The sequence below is a fragment of the Capricornis sumatraensis genome, chromosome 1, assembly GCF_032405125.1.
Source record: "Capricornis sumatraensis isolate serow.1 chromosome 1, serow.2, whole genome shotgun sequence".
Lineage (NCBI taxonomy): Eukaryota > Metazoa > Chordata > Mammalia > Artiodactyla > Bovidae > Capricornis > Capricornis sumatraensis.
This window is the reverse complement of record NC_091069.1, coordinates 254,412,555-254,430,553: the sequence shown is the minus strand read 5'-3', so window position 1 is coordinate 254,430,553 and position 17,999 is coordinate 254,412,555. Positions and strand designations below refer to the sequence as shown.

The window sequence follows — 17,999 nt, the reverse complement described above, 5'->3', positions numbered from 1 at the left end:
CAAACAATTCATTCAAATTCAGGTTCAAACATTTAGCTGAGCATTTGTTATGGATTATTAAACAAGTGCTGCTTGAAATATTTTATAATCAAGTGTATGTGGAAAAGATTAAAGTGGGCTCATTCTTATATTCAATGTGTTGAAAGAAAAAAAAAGAAACATCTTATATCCCATAAATCTAGCTTACATAAAAGAAAGAAAAATAAAGACATTTCTAGATAAAGAAAATCTAACAAATTTTGTTGCTAGCAGCTCTACTTTACAAGACTAATGGAAAAGTTCTTTAGGGTGAAAATAATTGACCCCAGACAGTTATCTGAATCCGTACAAAAAGCAAAGAGCACCAGAAAAAGTAATTATGTAATTATAAAGAGAGAGCATTAATGCATATTCCTTCTCTTTTCTTCTCACAAATAATTTTAAAAACCAGTTGTGCACAACAATAGGGGCACACGCACTGCTGGTCCCATCACTTGTGGAAAAGTGTATCACAACAGCACAAGCAAAGCTGGCCTGGAGTAAAGGAACAGCACCAGATGTAAACGTGCACCCACAGTAAAGAGAGCCAGAAGGGGGACATGCAACAACAGACTGGCTCAAAGTCTGAAAAGGAGCATGTCGAGGCTGTATACGGTCACTGTGCTTATTTAACTCACACGCAGAGTGTGAAAGCGTCAGTCGCTAGGTTGTGTCTGACTCTGCAATCCCATGGACTGCAGCCTGCCAGGCTCCTCTGTCCATGAAATTCTCTAGGCAACAATACTGGAGTGCGTTGTCATGCCTTCCTCCAGAGGATCTTCCCAACCGAGGGACTGAACCTGGGTTTCCTGCATTTCAGGCAGATTTTTTACCACCGGAGCCATCGGAGAAGGCCTGTATGCAGAGCACATCATATAAAACGGCGGGCTGGATGATCCTGAAGATGCAATCAAGACTGCCGGGAGGAATGCCCATACCCTCAGATGTGCAGACGACACCACCCTTATGGCAGAAAGAGAAGAGGAGCTGAAGAGCCTCCTGATGAAGGCGAGAGACAGTGAAAAAGATGGCTTAAAGCTCAACATTCAGAAAACGAAGATCATGGCATCCGGTCCTATCACTTCATGGCAAACAGATGGGGAAACAATGGAAACAGTGACAGACTTTATTTTCTTGGGCTTCAAAATCATTGCAAATGATGACTGCAGCCATGAAATTAAAAGATGTTTGTTCCTTGGAAGAAAAGCTATGACCAACTTAGACAGCATATTAAAAGGCAGAGACAAATGTCAGTTTGCCAACAAAGGTCCGTCTAGTCAAATTTATGGTTTTTCCAGTAGTCATGTATGGATGTGAGAGCTGGACTATAAAGAAAGCTGAGCACTGAAGAACTGATGCTTTTGAACTGTCAGGTTGGAGAAGACTCTTGGGAGTCCCTTGGACAGCAAGGAGATCCAACCAGTCAATCCTAAAGGAGATCAGTCCTAAATATTCATTGGAAGGACTGAAGCTGAAGCTCCACTACTTTGGCCACCTGATGAGAAGAGCCAACTCGTTGGAAAAGACCCTGATTCTGGACAAGACTGAAGGTGGGAGGAGAAGGGGACGAGAGAGGATGAAATGGTTGAATGGCATCACCAATTCAGTGGACACAAGTCTGAGCAAATTTCAGGAGATTATGAAGGACAGGGAAGCCTGGCGTGCTGCAGTCCATGGGATCACAGAGTCGGACACAACTAAGCAACTGAACAACCAAACTCTACGAATATATACTTGTTTTTCTTTCTTTTACCAAGTTCTTAAAATATCATAAGATTATACAACCACGTCTTGTTCAGTTTATAACATACCTAGATGTATTATGCATAGTAACGGCACAAGAAAGGGAAGAGGAACAGAGCTATTCAAGAGGTGAAAAAGGATCAGCCAGTCATGTCTGACTCTTTGCAACCCCATGGACTGTAGCCTGCCAGGCATGTTTCTGCAACTCACAGGAATTCAGAATGGAAGTGAAGTCAATTCTGATAAGATGCATATGGTAAACCTTAGCGTTCAGTTCAGTTCAGTCGCTAAGTCATGTCCGACTCTTTGTGACAAAAAGAAACGACTCCAAAAATACATTGAAAAAATCATTAAGGGGATTAAAACATTACACTGGAAAAGAGCACTTTATGAAAAAGAAAATAAAAAAGAGGAAACAGGTGGGAAAAAAAATCACATACAGAAAACAAGGAAAATGGCATATTTCTATGAATATAGTAAAAACCACTGAATTGTGAACTTGAAATTGGTGAATTATATTTAAATAATGCTCTTAACAAAAAAAAAGAACTTCCCTGGTGGTCCAGTGGCTAAGCCTCCACATTCCCAATGCAGGGGGAACCCCAGGTTTGATCCGTGGTTAGGGAAGTAGATCCTATATGCTGCAACTAAGACCCAGCAGAGCCAAAAAAAAAAAAAAAAGGCGGGGGGACAGAACCAAGCTGGAGATGGCTTCAGCTACATGACTTGCTTGAGGAGGGTTCAACCCAATAGCTGAAAAGCCAGCCCACTTCAAAAGCCGTTCAGAGGACGGGCTATCAAGACCTCAAAGGAGAGTTTACTTCCAGCACTTCACATAAAGCATCGAGAATCTCTCTTCCTCAGGGTCTCCGGGTATGCGGGGCATCTGGAGCCCCTCCTACCCTCCGGGGAAACAGGTTCCCCCTACAGGCCCTGGTGAGTGGTCCTGTCCCTGTCTACAACGCACAACCACTCCACCCTGGCCTGGGTCACTGTTGTGGTCGACTGGACAGCAGAAGCCTCTGGACCCAGGTGTGCCCTGCTGACTGCCCATTTAAGAGCCTTGACAGGTGAGCTCAGAGCTGTGAAACAGAGACGCCAGTATCATTAGCTCTGACAAGCAAGCTTGAGGGTCCTGAGGCTGACTGAAAGTTGAGTGACAAGCAGGTTAGGTCCTGGCTGGCAGGGAGACATGGAGAGGAGGCAGCCTTGGGCTCTGACAGCTCCCCAGGTGAAACCTGTGAGAGCCAGTGGCATTCCACTCCCAACCCTGCCCTCCACAGGCTCCATCTTTATAATAAACCTCAGTTGTTTTTTTTTTTTTTTCCATGAGCTAGCTGGAATAGCTTTCAGCTTCTTTCAGTTGATTGAGCCCTATAATACCTTATTTTCTTACTCTGTCCCCAAGAAAGATGGACAACACCTGCTCGCCATCTTCAGCAGTAAGCTTTCTCACATTTGACAAGCACTAAGTTTTCTAAGAGGAAGAGATGGTTGGAGGGCTTCACCAACTCAATGGACATGAATTAGAGCAAGCTCTTAGCAGAGACATTACTTTGCCAACAAAGGTCCGTCTAGTCCAGGCTACAGTTTTTCCAGTAGTCATGTATGGATGTGAGAGTTAGACTATAAAGAAAGCTGAGCGTGCTGAAGAATTGATGCTTTTGAACTGTGGTATTGGAGAAGACTCTTGAGAGTCCCTTGGACTGCAAGGAGATCCAACCAGTCCATCCTAAAGGAAATCAGTCCTGAACGTTCATTGGAAGAACTGATGTTGAAGCTGAAACTCCAATACTTTGGCCAACTAACATGAAGAACGGATTCATTTGAAAAGACCCTGATGCTGGGAAAGACTGAAGGCAAGAGGAGAAGGGGACAACAGAGGATGCGATGGTGGGATGGCATCACCGACTCAGTGAACATCAGTCTGAGCAAAGTCTGGGAGTTGGTGATGGACAGGGAGGCCTGGCGTGCTGCAGTCCATGGGGTCGCAGAGTCAGACATGACTGAGAAACTGAAGTTTTCCTTGAGGCTAAATAACCTCAAAGCCTCAAATCTCACCAAGTGGGACAAAGTTTCTCTTTCTGTGTATTTAGATAAGTTAACAATTCTTACTTATGCAGTCCAGTCAGCCAGCCTAACACTGAACACAAATATTACTGAACACTTGGTGCGGGGCCATAAACTGCCAGGAGCTGGGGTTAGAGACAGATAAAGCAGGCCCAGGTCTCCAGTCACCCTCTCTGGCTGCTACCCAAGGCACCATATTCTTTCACCACCACCAAAACCTTAGGCCTTCCCAGGTGGCGCAGTGGTAAAGAATCCGCCTGTCAACGCTGGAGATGCAAGACACAAGGTTTTGATTGCTGGGTTCGGAAGATCCCCTAGAGAAGGAAATGGCAACCCCCTCCGGTATTCTTGCCTGGAGAATTCCATGGACAGAGGAGCCTGGGTGGGTTACAGACCATGGGGCTGGCAAAGAGTTGGACATGACTGAGCAACGGACCGAATACGCACATACACACACACATCCACCCACCCCAACCCCAAAACCTCAGGGACAGCTTCAAAGAAAGAGTCTGGGAAGAAGGTCTCAGGGTCCCAGCTTTCCTCTTCCCAGTGGGAAATACCTGATAGAAGTCTGTTTTCTCTGCAATGACTTTCAGTATTCCTGGAGCGATGGGAGGAACTGTCACCATCTGCAGCTTGCCGAAAAATGGGTTGTGTCCGGAGCTTTTATAGCGTTTCATCTTGTCTTCGATGACGAGGGCGAGGGACTGGGAGTGGTTGATCGCTTCGAGGAGGGTGGAGATGGCCACATTCCGGAGGTAGCAGTCAGTCACACAGCAGGAGATGGTCATCAGGGACTTCAGCCAAGGTGGGAAACCGGAATCGCCAGCTCCTGAAAGGGAGCCAACCAGAGGGGACGGAGACGCGTAAAGACCTCTCGAGACTGGCTCACCAGCCTGCGGACTCTAAGACCTTCAGGTCCGGGAGGCCACCTGCACAGCAGTGTGATCACCTTCTGGTGGTGACATGCTCCACTGTCCCCATTCAGGGCCAGGGAACCGATGAGACCAAAGTCATGTGTTAACAGACGGTTCAAGTTCTGCAAATGTCACTCTTGGGGCTTTGAGATGATTCAAAACATGTTTCTCTTGTTTAAAAAATTTTGTAAATGGGACTTTCCCTGTGATCCAGTGGTTAAGGATCTGCCGGCCAGGGCAGGGGGACGCGGGTTAGATCCCTGGTCTGGGAAGATCCCACATGCCTTGAGGCAACTAAACCTGTACCCTACAACGACTGAAGCCTTCACGCCTGGGAGCCTGTGCTCTGCAACAACAGACGCCACCCCAGTGAGAAGCCTGCACGCCACAGCTAGAGAGTAGCCCCTGCTCACCGCAACTAGAGAAAGCCCTGTCACAGCAATGAAGGGCCCGTGCACAACAAAGACCCAGTGCAGCCCCCCCCCGACGCCACACAAAAAGTAAACACAGTAAAATCTGAATTAAAGTACTCGTTAAAATTTACATATAGTAAAAGTTACATTTGTTGGTGCAGAGCTCAAAATGTGTTTTCAAAGTTCTCTTGGTGGTAGGGCACATGGCATTAGCTTTACAAGAGGCTAAAAATATACCAAAGATATCAATTCTAAATGCATTTCTTCCAACGATTCTGTCATCTGCAGCTTGGGAGTCAAGACACATTGCATGGGACATTTAACAAAGGTGACGATGAGAGGGGAAATCTTCACCCTCAGCTCCTACCAACTTGATCACTCTTCTGTTATACCTTCCCCTTGATGCTTTTTTCTTTAAAGTGTTCCCTGCCTGTAATAGATTCAACTGCATGTGCCTGAAATTCACATGTGAATGCCCCAACCCTCCAGGGTAATAGTATTTGGAGGGGGGGGAATGCCTATGGGAGTGACCAGGTCTAGATGAGGTCCTGAGGGGTGGCTGACATGATGGGATTGGAGCCCTTGTTAGAAGACACCAGAGAGACCCCCTACACGTCCCGGGATGTGAACACATGGTAAGAAGGTGGCAGTCTGTAACACAGGGAAGAGCTCTCACCAGACGCTGACTATGCTGGCACCCTGATCTTGAGCTTCTAGACCCAGAACTGTGAAAAAATACATTTCTGTGGTTTAAGCACCCCCCAGCCTATGGTATTTTGTTATGGCAGCCCGGGCTTAATGTGCTGCCGCTAACAGTCTGAACTGCACCCTCACAGAAATTCTTATGTTGAAGTTTATAAACCTGCAGGGCCTCAGAATGAACCTCTTGGGAAATTGGTTGCAGATGTAATCAGTTAAAATGAGGCCCTGGTAGACAATAGTGGGTGGGCCTCTAATCCAATATAACGGGTGCCCTGAGTCTATGCGTGCCAGTCGCTTCAGTTGTGTCCGACTCTTTGCAACTCTATGGACTGCAGTCCACCAGGCTCCTCTGTCAATGGGATTCTCCAGGCAAGAAGACTGGAGTGGCCAGCCATATCCTTCTCCAGGGGATCTTTCTGACCCAGGGATTGAACCCGTGTTTCTTACTGTCTCCTGTATTGGCAGGCAGGTTCTTTACCACTAGTGCCACCTGGGAAGCCCAGTGGGTACCTTACCGAAGGGAAATTTGAACACAGACTCGTACACGGGAAGAATGCCATGGAAAGATGAGGGCTAGGCTCCCACAAGCCTGGGAACCACCAGAGGCTGGAGGAGAGGCCGAACACACCCTTCTGAAGTACCTTCAGAGGGAGCACAGCCCTGCCAACACACTGACCTCAGACTTCTGGCCTCCAGACCGTGCGACAACACATTTCTGTGGTTTAAGCCACTCAGTGGGTGGTACTTTGTTATGGGAGCCCTGGCACACTAACACATAAAGTTTCAGTAACAGGTCTCATGAAACAGTCTATGTACTGACTAGGATGAGGCCCCTTTTATGTCTCAGCCTTTTTAACAGGCTGTGCTGGGCACCAGAGGTTAAAAAATATAGACCCAGGGGTTTCCTTGGCACTCCAGGGGTTAAGACTTTGTGCTTCCATTGCAGGGGGTGTGGGTTCAATACTTGGTCGGGGAACTAAGATCTCACATGCCGTGTAGCGAAGTGTTAGTCGCTCAGATGTGTCCAACTCTTTGCGACCCCATGGACTGTGACCACCAGGCTCCTCTGTCCGTGGGGATTCTCCGGGCAAGACTACTGGAGTGGATTGCCATTCCCTTCTCCAGAGGACCGTTCCGACTCAAGGATCAAACCTGGGTTTTCTGCATTGGAGGCAGATTCTTTACTGTCTGAGCTACATACAGGGAAGATCCCACATGCCAGGGGGTACAGCCAAAAAAAAAAGGGAATTGTAAAGATACAAAGGGAGGTTAGGTTCCCGTCTGGTGAAGACAAACCCAAACTGTACACGGCAACTATGAAACAAGGAAGGAAAATGGGGTGGGCAGACAGCGCCCTTTCCGTCGCTGTGGAGTCTTAACTCGTCTATAACCCTCAGGGGCCCAAGGCTCCTCCTCGCGGCACACGCCCAGGGAGTCCCTCACCTGGAGGCTGGAAGAGGACCTCACAGAGCTGCTCCGTCTCCTCCTCGGACAGGTACACGGGGAAGGTGGCGCAGTCCAGCAGCAGGTGGCAGGCGGCGGCGAAGGCCTCCCGGACGCCCTCCCGGGAGCCCCGGAGGTTGAGGACCACCTGGTCCACGGCCCACCCCTCGTCCTTCTTGCGGCTGGGGCTGCGGGGAGGGGGTGAGGGCGGCTCCACGCTCCTGGCCTTGAAGGGGGACCCTCGGGCTGTGAAGAGGTCGGAGAGCATCTGCTTGAACTGGGGCACGCCGCCCAGGGGCCGGGCATCCCACGAGCCCTTCCCGCCCTCATCCCGCGGACCCGCGGGCTCCTCCGCCGACTTGGTGTCTTCCCCGGACGCCGTCAGCTGTTCCCCGAAAATGTTCTTGTGGGCGAAGTTGGCAATCAGCTCCTGGATGCAAAGGAACGTCCTCTGCATGCTCCCGCCCTTCTTCCAGACGTCATCTTTGTCCGGGGAAACCCGGGGCACCCGCAAGTGCTCCGAGAGCTCCGGCGACGAGGCGCTCAGCCCGATTCCACTGTCTTCCGATTTCAGCGGGGGAAATGGGGCGTCTTCGTCGCCAGCGGGCATGGCGTCTGTGTCGGAAATCACTTCAGTGTTTTCACCTCTGACTGGACTCTGGAAAAAAAAAAAAAAAAAGGAAGCTTGTATCGTGGATCTTGTAAGACCGAGGGGTTCAAACATCAAGCGAATCAGGCTATGAATGCATCCTCCCTGTTTTTCGAGACCACAGTTTTCTACGCCAAGAGGATCTCCACGTGTATCATGAGAGAGCCCTCTTACTATTTATTTAGACCATTCGGAATCCAGAAAGGTCATTTAAGAACAGTTTCTGCCAGCAGGGACCTACTCTATAGTACGGGGAACGCTGCTCAGTGTTGCGTGGCAGCCTGGACGGGAGGGAGGGGAGCTGGCGGAGAAAGGATGCACGTGTACGCACAGCTGAGTCACTCTGCTGTGCACCAGAAACTATCACAACATCGTTCATCGGCTCTCCTCCAGGATGGGCTTCCCAGGGGGCGTTAGTAGTCAAGAGTCTGCCTGCCAGTGCAGGAGACGCGGGTTCCATCCTTGGGTGGGGAAGATCCCCCGGAGGAGAAAACGGCACCCCACTCCAGTATCGATGCCTGGAGAATTCCGTGGGCAGAGGAGCCTGGTGGGTCACAAACAGTCCATGGGGTCACAAAGAGTCAGACACGACTGAGCAACTGAGCACAATACTTTAACGTGAAATAGCCAAATTTTAAGAAAGCAAAATGAAATGAAAAAAAAAGTTTCTGACATTTAAGAATATGAATGAGGAAATTGGGTTGAGCACAAAATACAGGCATAAAGGAATGAAATAAGAGGAGACAACAAGAACCAACTATTAACCACATACATGACTCACATACACACAAACATGTATAGTACATTCTGTGGCTTTTTCAGGATGACACTTCAATGAATCAACTTCTTATATACTGTTACTCAGGGAATATTACATTAAACTGAAATCTTTTCAGCACCTGACCCACTCTCTGGGGAAGAATGAGACAGTATTATGCAAATATTTGGAAACATTGTTATTTATATTTGTACACAACACATGCTTATACTTTATAGCTTACATCCTTTTGAAGATTTTTTCCAAGAGTTTTAACAGCTAAGGGGGGAAAAAAAAAACTAGCTTTGAGAGTGAAGGAAGAACTGGTAACTAGTCTGCAAACTGAGCTTCAAGCCCCGTGGGCAGCCTACCTGCCTCCCAGCACTAACCAACATGCAAGGCTCTCCTTTCAGGAAAAGGAATAAGGTGAAGTCACTCAGTCGTGTCCAACTCTTTTCGACCCCATTGACTGTAGCCTGCCAGGCTCCTCCATCCATGGAATTTTCCAGGCAAGAGTACTGGAGTGGGTTGCCATTTCCTTCTCCAGGGGATCTTCCCAACCCAGGGATCAAACCCGGGTCTCCAGCATTGCAGGCAGATGCTTTACCCTCTGAGCCACCAAGGAAGCCACCCTTCTTTCAGGAAGGGTTCCCATTTTTAGCCTGTTCCTGTCTGCCACTGCACTGAATGGATCTCAAGGGCAGGACTTTCAAATCCCTAAACAAAGCAGAAAATTAAAAAATAATTCAAAGACCATGGGCCTCAAGCTGCTCGTGGAACCGTATTGTTATAGTCTTTTTGGAGGACAATTTGGCAGCATCTCTTCACATTAAGAAATGGGCTTGATTCCCATTTCTAGGAACTGATTCCTCAGAGACACTGGCAGCCTTGAGAGCAGGTTGTATGAAGATGTTGACAGCGGCACCGTAGCAGTTAAAAACTAGAAATAACTGGGAAAAACAAACAAACAAACCCTCAATAGGGGAGTAGTTGAATAAACTGTAAAGCCATACCATATATTCTCATGCACAAATGAGAAACCAGCAAGATACCTCTGTCTGTACACAGATACAGATGCTCTCCAAGTAGTGTTTGGATGAAAACCAAAGCAAATCAGAGAAATAATATCTGTTATGGGTTGAATTATGTTCCCTAAAAAAAAAAAAAATGCTGAAGCCCCGCCAACACCAGTATTTGTGACTGTGATCTTATTTGGAATTAGGGTCCTTGCAGATGATCAAGTGAAATGAGGTCATTAGGGTGGGTCCTAATCCAGTGTGATGGGTGTCCTTATAAAAAGGTGAAATCTGGACACACACAGACATGCACACGGGGAAGATATGGGAAGGGGGAGGCTGAGATTGGGGCAGCGGGTCTACATGTCAAGAACGCCAGGAACACTAGAAGACAGAGGCAATGCACGGAACAGACACTCCCTCACAGCCTACAAGGAACCACTCTGCTAACAACTTAGCCTCAGACATCTGGCTTCCAGACCTGGGAGATGGGAACTTTCTGCTATTCTGTCACCTTACTGTAGCCCCAGGGACTACTATCTCACTTGTACTTAAAAAAAAAAAAAAAAGGCAAAATTCCTCATATACAAACATACACATAGAAAGGTCAAGATGGTGAGCTGTGTGTAACCATTAGCTTAGCGGTGGGCTTCAGCAGAAACACAGCAGGGCAGAGGGTGAAACAAACGGGGTTACTTCAACACAACAAGCTTTCACAAAGCATATGAGGGTCTTAGAAGCCTGCTTTGGACATTACCGATACGTCTTCCAGTCTTTACTCCTATCCAGGGAGGCCCAAGGGCCTGTTAGCCCGAAAAGCCATGTCGGCTCCTCCCAGCACATACCAAGCTCCCACTTGTGGGCTCTGTGTCCAGGTAGGAAGGCGGCATTTGGACCTTGCTGAGCACTTTGAAACAGGTCCTCAGGGCGTGCGTGAGTTCGGATAAGCTCAGCATCTCCATCTCCTCGGCCAGAGGCTGCAGCAGGCAGCCAAGCACCTGTGGGAGGTACTGGGTTTGCACCTCTGAGTAAAGTTCCTGTGAAACACAGATGTGGGTTTAACTCGTGTGTGATCAGCAGAAAGCGGTGCCTTGGAAAACGCAAGTGTTTTTTGAGCCTAAGTTTGTTCCATGTTTGTTTCCAAGTCGGAAAACAAAAGTGTTTCTTCTTGATCTAATACGTCCGTGGACATTTTTTCTCTCTTTTCAGGTGGCTTCCGTCTTTCTAGCAGATAATGACTGCCACATTCATTTCTCTATTAAGGGAATTTGTTTCCTTGGAGAAAATTAGCCAAGGATATAACTTTTAGGAAATACATTTACTTTCTGGGACCTCCCTGGGGGTCCAGTGGTTAAAACTCCATGCTTCCAAATGCAGGGGGTGAGGGTTTGATCTCTGGTCAGAGAATCAAGGTGCCAGGGCAGCGGGACCAAAATTTTCTTTTAAAAATTTTTTAAAAAAGAAATAACATTCCTTCTCTGGTGGCTCAGCTGGTTAAGAATCCACCTGCAATGCGGGAGACCTGGGTTCCATCCGAGTTGGGAAGATCTCCTGGAGAAGGGAAAGGCTACCCATTCCAGCATTCTTGCCTGGAGAATCCCACACACACAGGAGCCTGGCAGGCTACAGTCCATGGGGTTGCAAAGAGTCAGACGTGACTGAGCGACTTTCATTCTATCTATCTATATATCACGATATTCATTCCTAAATAACTGCTGTCCAAGGATGCCACCCAGCTCCTTATCTGGTCTCCATAACTTCAGCTCAGCCCACTTACCACTGGCTGAAGTGTTATAACTCCTGATATCACAAGGGCCTAAAAGAAATGAGATCACATTCAGCTACATCTTCCACGCTGAAACAAACATTAAGTGGTGTCTATGTACAACCACCTCTTCAGTAAGATGGTGGCGGGGGTGGTGGTTTAGTCACTAAGTCGTGTGTGACTCTTTGTGACCCCAGGGACTGTAGCCCACCAGGTTCCTCTGTCCATGGGGATTCTCCAGGCAAGAATACTGGAGTAAGTTGCCATACCCTTCTCCAGGGGATCTTTCTGACCCAGGGATCGAACCCAGATCTCCTGCATTGCAGGTAGATTCTTTACTGACTGAGCTACACAAGGGAAGCCTGTCGGTAAGATGAGGTTTAGAAAAAGGCTAACACCACTAATAAGAATGCAGACGACAGCCAGCACAGAGTCACCTCTGCAGAGCAAAGAACCTACCAGGGGGATCACGTCCAGAAGGAACACGAGGAGGGTGCAGAGCTCTGAGACCGTCGGGGGAGGGCCGATGATTCTCCCAACAGAGGGACTCTGCTTCACGGGTCTGCATGAACCACAGGAAAGAAAAACAACTCTCTTGTAATATTGTCAAGCAATTCCTATGATTTCCAATAAAGTAATTTATTCTATTTCAACCACAGTGAAAGACAGCTTCTGTAGTTCTAATAATTCAGCCTTGATGCCCAAAACGATCTAACACAGAGAAGTGTCAGTAAGTCTTGAATCTAATTATCTCCGAAACAGGTTGACTCTGACCTGAACCTTATCATAGCACCTGAGGGTGGTCCATACACCCATGGGATTCCATACCCGGCTGATCTGAAACTGTCAACAGCAACAATTTCAGGTCCCCAGCCCCAGACCAAAGGCATGTTCCCAGGGAAGGAGCCTGGCTCCAGAATGCAGGACAGCTGTTCGACCTGCTGTGGGAGCAACCGGAGATAGCTCCCCCGCCCACTCCCACCCCTCTATCATCCTCATGAGCTTAGAATCCCTCAGCTCCCAGAGGGAACTGCTACTCCACTGGGTAACTCTACCGGTAGCTGCTTATCTTATTCTCAAACTCAACACTTCCTTTTCAATAAGTAGGCAACTGGATACCTACGTTAAAAAGTCAATATACTGGTTCTCAAAACAGAAATTTTGGATTGATCCTGCTATCACAGTACAGTTCGACTTAACTTTCTTCACTGTAAATGATCGCTTAGGTATCTCAGTGTACATCTGGGCAAGAAGTAGAAGAACTGCATTTACTACATCCAGGAGGTTCTGCTCCTAGGTGCCTAAAGAGACCCCCCATGTCTGCATATAAAGAGACAGGATCAGTGCAGTCACCAGGGTACTACCTGCAGTGATGAAAAGACTGAAACTGGTTTATTCACACACTGGTTGACTGCACCCAAGGTGAACGGACTAGGTGTGTATGTTACCATACAGATAAATCTCCAGAGGGCTTTGACCCCCACCTCCCAACCAAACACACATGGGTGAAAAGTTATATGCTATTTGATACCACTGATGTAAAACTTGAAGAGGCAAAACAGACTGTATTGTTTCTGGATAGCTGTTTTTATACTGGATACTTTTTATATTTGTTATAAAAGCATAGACATCACTGGGACAAACATGAACTTCAAGACAGTGATTAAAGCTGGGATGAAAGAAGGGAAGCCGCTGGGAAGGTAAGGGGTTAGCTCTGTCTGGGTGGTAACGTTTTATTTTTTTTAGGTCTGCTTCTTTTAAAAATTTTTTAATATGTACCATTACTTTTTTTTTTTTTTTTACTTTACAGTATTGTATTGGTTTTGCCATACATCAACATGAATCCGCCACGGGTGTACACGTGTTCCCCATCCTGAAACCCCTCCCACCTCTCTCCCCGTACCATCCCTCTGGGTCATCCCAGTGCACCAGCCCCAAGCATCCTGTATCATGCATTGAACCTGGACTGGTGATTCGTTTCATATATGATATACATGTTTCAATGCCATTCTCCCAAATCATCCCACCCTCTCCCTCTCCCACAGAGTCCAAAAGACTGTTCAATAAATCTGTGTCTCTTCTGCTGTCTCGCATACAGGGTTATCGTTACCATCTTTCTAAATTCCATATATATGCATTAGTATACTGTATTGGTGTTTTTCTTTCTGGCTTACTTCACTCTGTATAATCAGCTCCAGTTTCATCCACCTCATTAGAACTGATTCAAATGTATTCTTTTTAATGGCTGAGTAATACTCCATTGTGTATGTGTACCACAGCTTTCTTATCCATTCATCTGCTGATGGACATCTAGGTTGCTTCCATGTCCTGGCTATTATAAACAGTGCTGCGATGAACATTGGGGTACATGTGTCTCTTTCAATTCTGGTTTCCTCGGTGTGTATGCCCAGCAGTGGGATTGCTGGGTCATAAGGCAGTTCTATTTCCAGTTTTTTAAGGAATCTCCATAGTGGCTGTACTAGTTAACATTCCCACCAACAGTGTAAGAGGGTTCCTTTTTCTCCACACCCTCTCCAGCATTTATTGCTTGTAGACTTTTGGATCACAGCCATTCTGACTGGTGTGAAATGGTACCTCATTGTGGTTTTGATTTGCATTTTTCTGATAATGAGTGATGTTGAGCATCTTTTCGTGTGTTCGTTAGCCATCTGTATGTCTTCTTTGGAGAAATGTCTGTTTAGTTCTTTGGACCATTTTTGATTGGGTCGTTTATTTTTCTGGAATTGAGCTGCAGGAGTTGCTTGTATATTTTTGAGATATCCTTTTGAGATATATTTTGTATATCCTTTGTCAGTTGCTTCATTTGCTATTATGTTCTTCCATTCTGAAGGCTGTCTTTTCACCTTGCTTATAGTTTCCTTTGTTGTGCAGAAGCTTTTAATTTTAATTAGGTCCCATTTGTTTATTTTTGCTTTTATTTCCAATATTCTGGGAGGTGTATCATAGAGGATCCTGCTGTGATTTATGTCAGAGAGTGTTTTGCCTATGTTCTCCTCTATGAGTTTTATAGTTTCTGGTCTTACGTTTAGATCTTTAATCTATTTTGAGTTTATTTTTGTGTATGGTGTTAGAAAGTGTTCTAGTTTCATTCTTTTACAAGTGGTTGACCAGTTTTCCCAGCACCACTTGTTGAAGAGATTGTCTTTAATCCATTGTATATTCTTGCCTCCTTTGTCAAAGATAAGGTGTCCATAGGTGTGTGGATTTATCTCTGGGCTTTCTATTTTGTTCCACTGATCTATATGTCTGTCTTTGTGCCAGTACCATACTGTCTTGATGGCTGTGGCTTTGTAGTAGAGCCTGAAGTCAGGCAGGTTGATTCCTCCAGTTCCATTCTTCTTTCTCAAGATCACTTTGGCTATTCAAGGTTTTTTGTATTTCCATACAAATTGTGAAATTATTTGTTCTAGCTCTGTGAAAAATACTGTGGGTAGCTTAATAGGGATTGCATTGAATCTATAGATTGCTTTGGGTAGTATACTCATTTTCACTATATTGATTCTTCCGATCCATGAACACGGTATATTTCTTCATCTATTAGTGTTCTCTGATTTCTTTTACCAGTATTTTATAGTTTTCTATATATAGGTCTTTAGTTTCTTTAGGTAGATATATTTCTAAGTATTTGATTCTTTTCGTTGCAATGGTGAATGGAATTGTTTCCTTAATTTCTCTATTTCCTCATTATTAGTGTATAGGAATGCAAGGGATTTCAGACATCACTGGGACAAACATGAACTTCAGGACAGTGATTAAAGCTGGGATGAAAGAAGGGAAGCCACTGGGAAGGTAAGGGGTTGGCTCTGAGTGGTAACGTTTTATTCCTTAAAAAAAAAAAAGATATGAAAACCGAAGGTCAAATACTGTCCACAATTTTAGCAATGGGTTCACGTGTGTCTCACATTATTTCCCATCTTTTCCTGCACCTGAAATGTTTCACAGTTAATTCACTTTTTTAAAGAAAGTGTTCCTCGTAACTCTGAAATGGAACTAAGCTGACCAAAACACATTCCGGTCTCAGTATAGCATGGCCTTGCTATCACCCGTGGATCCAATTACAAGTAATTTATTCATCGCAGATTGGAGTGCCTGCTGGGTCTGGCACCAGAGGCGGCAGAGGACACAGCAGGAACAGCTGGGACGTCAGGCAGGCAGGCCTGGCTCCAGTCTCAGCTGCTACTGATCTGCTGTGCTGTCACACAGGATCCATCACATTTCTGATCTCTGGCTCTCTTACCTGATGGATGTGCCTTCTTCTACTGGGGGTATGTGGTAGGGACAGCCTGAGACAAACGTTACAGGTACTGAAGACAGTGTGATAGTGCAGAATGCTCCAAAGGAGGTGACAGGAATTAAGTTTTATAGCATGAATCACAGGACAGAACTGGATCTGAGAGATTACACCCATCCTCCTTTATGGGGAAAATCTCCTGGGAAAGGGCCCTGCAGGGAAGCCTGCAGTCCCAAGCTGGCTACCACCCTACAGTTTGGAGTCGGTGCAATCCACCAGATTGAAAGTGACGGGAAAGCTGATTACAGAAGCTCAGAACATAAATGCTTTCATCTGAACCCGTTATACACTGATTTCAGTAAGAATTTAAGATGACTGATGATTTGAAAAATACTCTCTCTCTAGTCCCTGGGCCACAAAACCAAGCTTGTTGAATAGATCAGGGCTCTAAGGGCATAGTGGGAAGAAACCTGACTAGATTGATGCCAACTATAAAATGCATGGGTGTGTTTCTAAAGTTTGACTTTAATAAGGAAGCATCATGAGAAACGCTGGACTGGAAGAAACACAAGCTGGAATCAAGATGCCAGGAGAAATATCAATAACCTCAGATATGCAGATGACACCACCCTTATGGTAGAAAGTGAAGAGGAACTAAAAAGCCTCTTGACGAAAGTGAAAGAAGAGAGTGAAAAAGTTGGCTTAAAGCTCAACATTCAGAAAACGAAGATCATGGCATCTGGTCCCATCACTTCATGGGAAATAGATGGGGAAACAGTGGAAACAGTGTCAGACTTTATTTTTGGGGGCTCCAAAATCACTGGAGATGGTGACTGCAGCCATGAAATTAAAAGACACTTACTCCTTGGAAGAAAAGCTATGACCAACCTAAATAGCATATTCAAAAGCAGAGACATGACTTTGCCGACTAAGGTCCGTCTAGTCAAGGCTATGGTTTCTCCTGTGGTCATGTATGGATGTGACAGTTGGACTGTGAAAAAGGCTGAGCACCGAAGAATTGATGCGTTTGAACTGTGGTGTTGGAGAAGACTCTTGAGAGTCCCTTGGACTGCAAGGAGATCCAACCAGTCCATTCTGAAGGAGATCAGGCCTGGGATTTCTTTGGAAGGAATGATGCTAAAGCTGAAACTCCAGTACTTTGGCCACCTCATGTGAAGAGTTGACTCACTGGAAAAGACTCTGATGCTGGGAGGGATTGGGGGCAGGAGGAGAAGGGGATGACAGAGAATGAGATGGCTGGATGGCATCACCGACTCGATGGACATGAGTCTGAGTGAACTCCGGGAGTTGGTGATGGACAGGGAGGCCTGGCGTGCTGCAATTCATGGGGTCGCAAAGAGTCGGACACAACTGAGCGACTGAACTGAACTGAAGAAGCATCAGCATTGTGTGAACCCTCTCAATGGCAACGTTCTTAATTCTGAGTTTGTGAATCCAATCATGTACTCAGCAGAGATCATCCCAGTGTTAGCCACTGAGTATAACCTGACCAGAGTGAGCAGCTATAAAAAACCATGACAGCCTCAATTCCTTCCCACATGTTTATAAAGCCTGAACTGGAGCCTTACCTGAAACAGTCCTCAAAACACCTTGTCATGTAATCCCAGACGAAGTCTGAGCTCAGGGACGTGATCAGCAAATTCACTGTTTTAACAATCTCAGAGGCGTTTCTGTTTTCTTTTATTGCACTGTAAAAGAAGAGGGATACTTATATCTATGAAAAATCCTGTGTTACAGGAATACCATGTCTGAAAAACACAAATTCATTGTACCATTCATTCACCTGGGGTGCAGTATGTGAATAAACCTGTTTCAATCTTTTATGACTTATTTCTAGAGAGGCTGACAAACTTGGTCATAGATAAAATATTACTGTTCTTATATAGGGAAGAGCAAGCACGTGCCACCCTAGATAGTATATATATTGATCCATTCCCTCAGAAGTAAGCTTAAGAGCTACTGAGAAAAGAATGTGATATGGAAACCAGATTAAGTCCAACTATTGGTAATTACATACTCTATTGGTAAAATAACATAGTACAGCCATTTAGGAGAGAAATTTGGCTAACATTTAAACGCACATCTTCTGTAACTCAGGGCATTTATTCTAGGGACGTACGGTATAGAAATCCTTGTACAAGCACACAAAGATGTACACATAAGGGAATTATGAGAACATCATTATAAAACACTGAAAAAGTAGAAACCACCCAAAAGTCATTCAGAGATTGAT

At 45.8% G+C, this 17,999-nt stretch overlaps 1 protein-coding gene across 1 annotated transcript in view; it reads right to left on the bottom strand.

Annotated features, from left to right (window-relative positions):
* The window catches only part of DOP1B (DOP1 leucine zipper like protein B), a 123,671-nt gene that overhangs the window by 54,552 nt on the left and 51,120 nt on the right, over positions 1 to 17,999 (bottom strand). The window contains exons 10-14 of the mRNA XM_068973230.1: positions 17,335 to 17,454; positions 11,953 to 12,055; positions 10,574 to 10,765; positions 7,307 to 7,964; positions 4,392 to 4,663 (exon numbers count right to left, since the gene is read on the bottom strand). Coding sequence (XP_068829331.1) covers positions 4,392 to 4,663; positions 7,307 to 7,964; positions 10,574 to 10,765; positions 11,953 to 12,055; positions 17,335 to 17,454 — 1,345 coding nt within the window. The remainder of the gene's footprint in view (positions 1 to 4,391; positions 4,664 to 7,306; positions 7,965 to 10,573; positions 10,766 to 11,952; positions 12,056 to 17,334; positions 17,455 to 17,999) is intronic.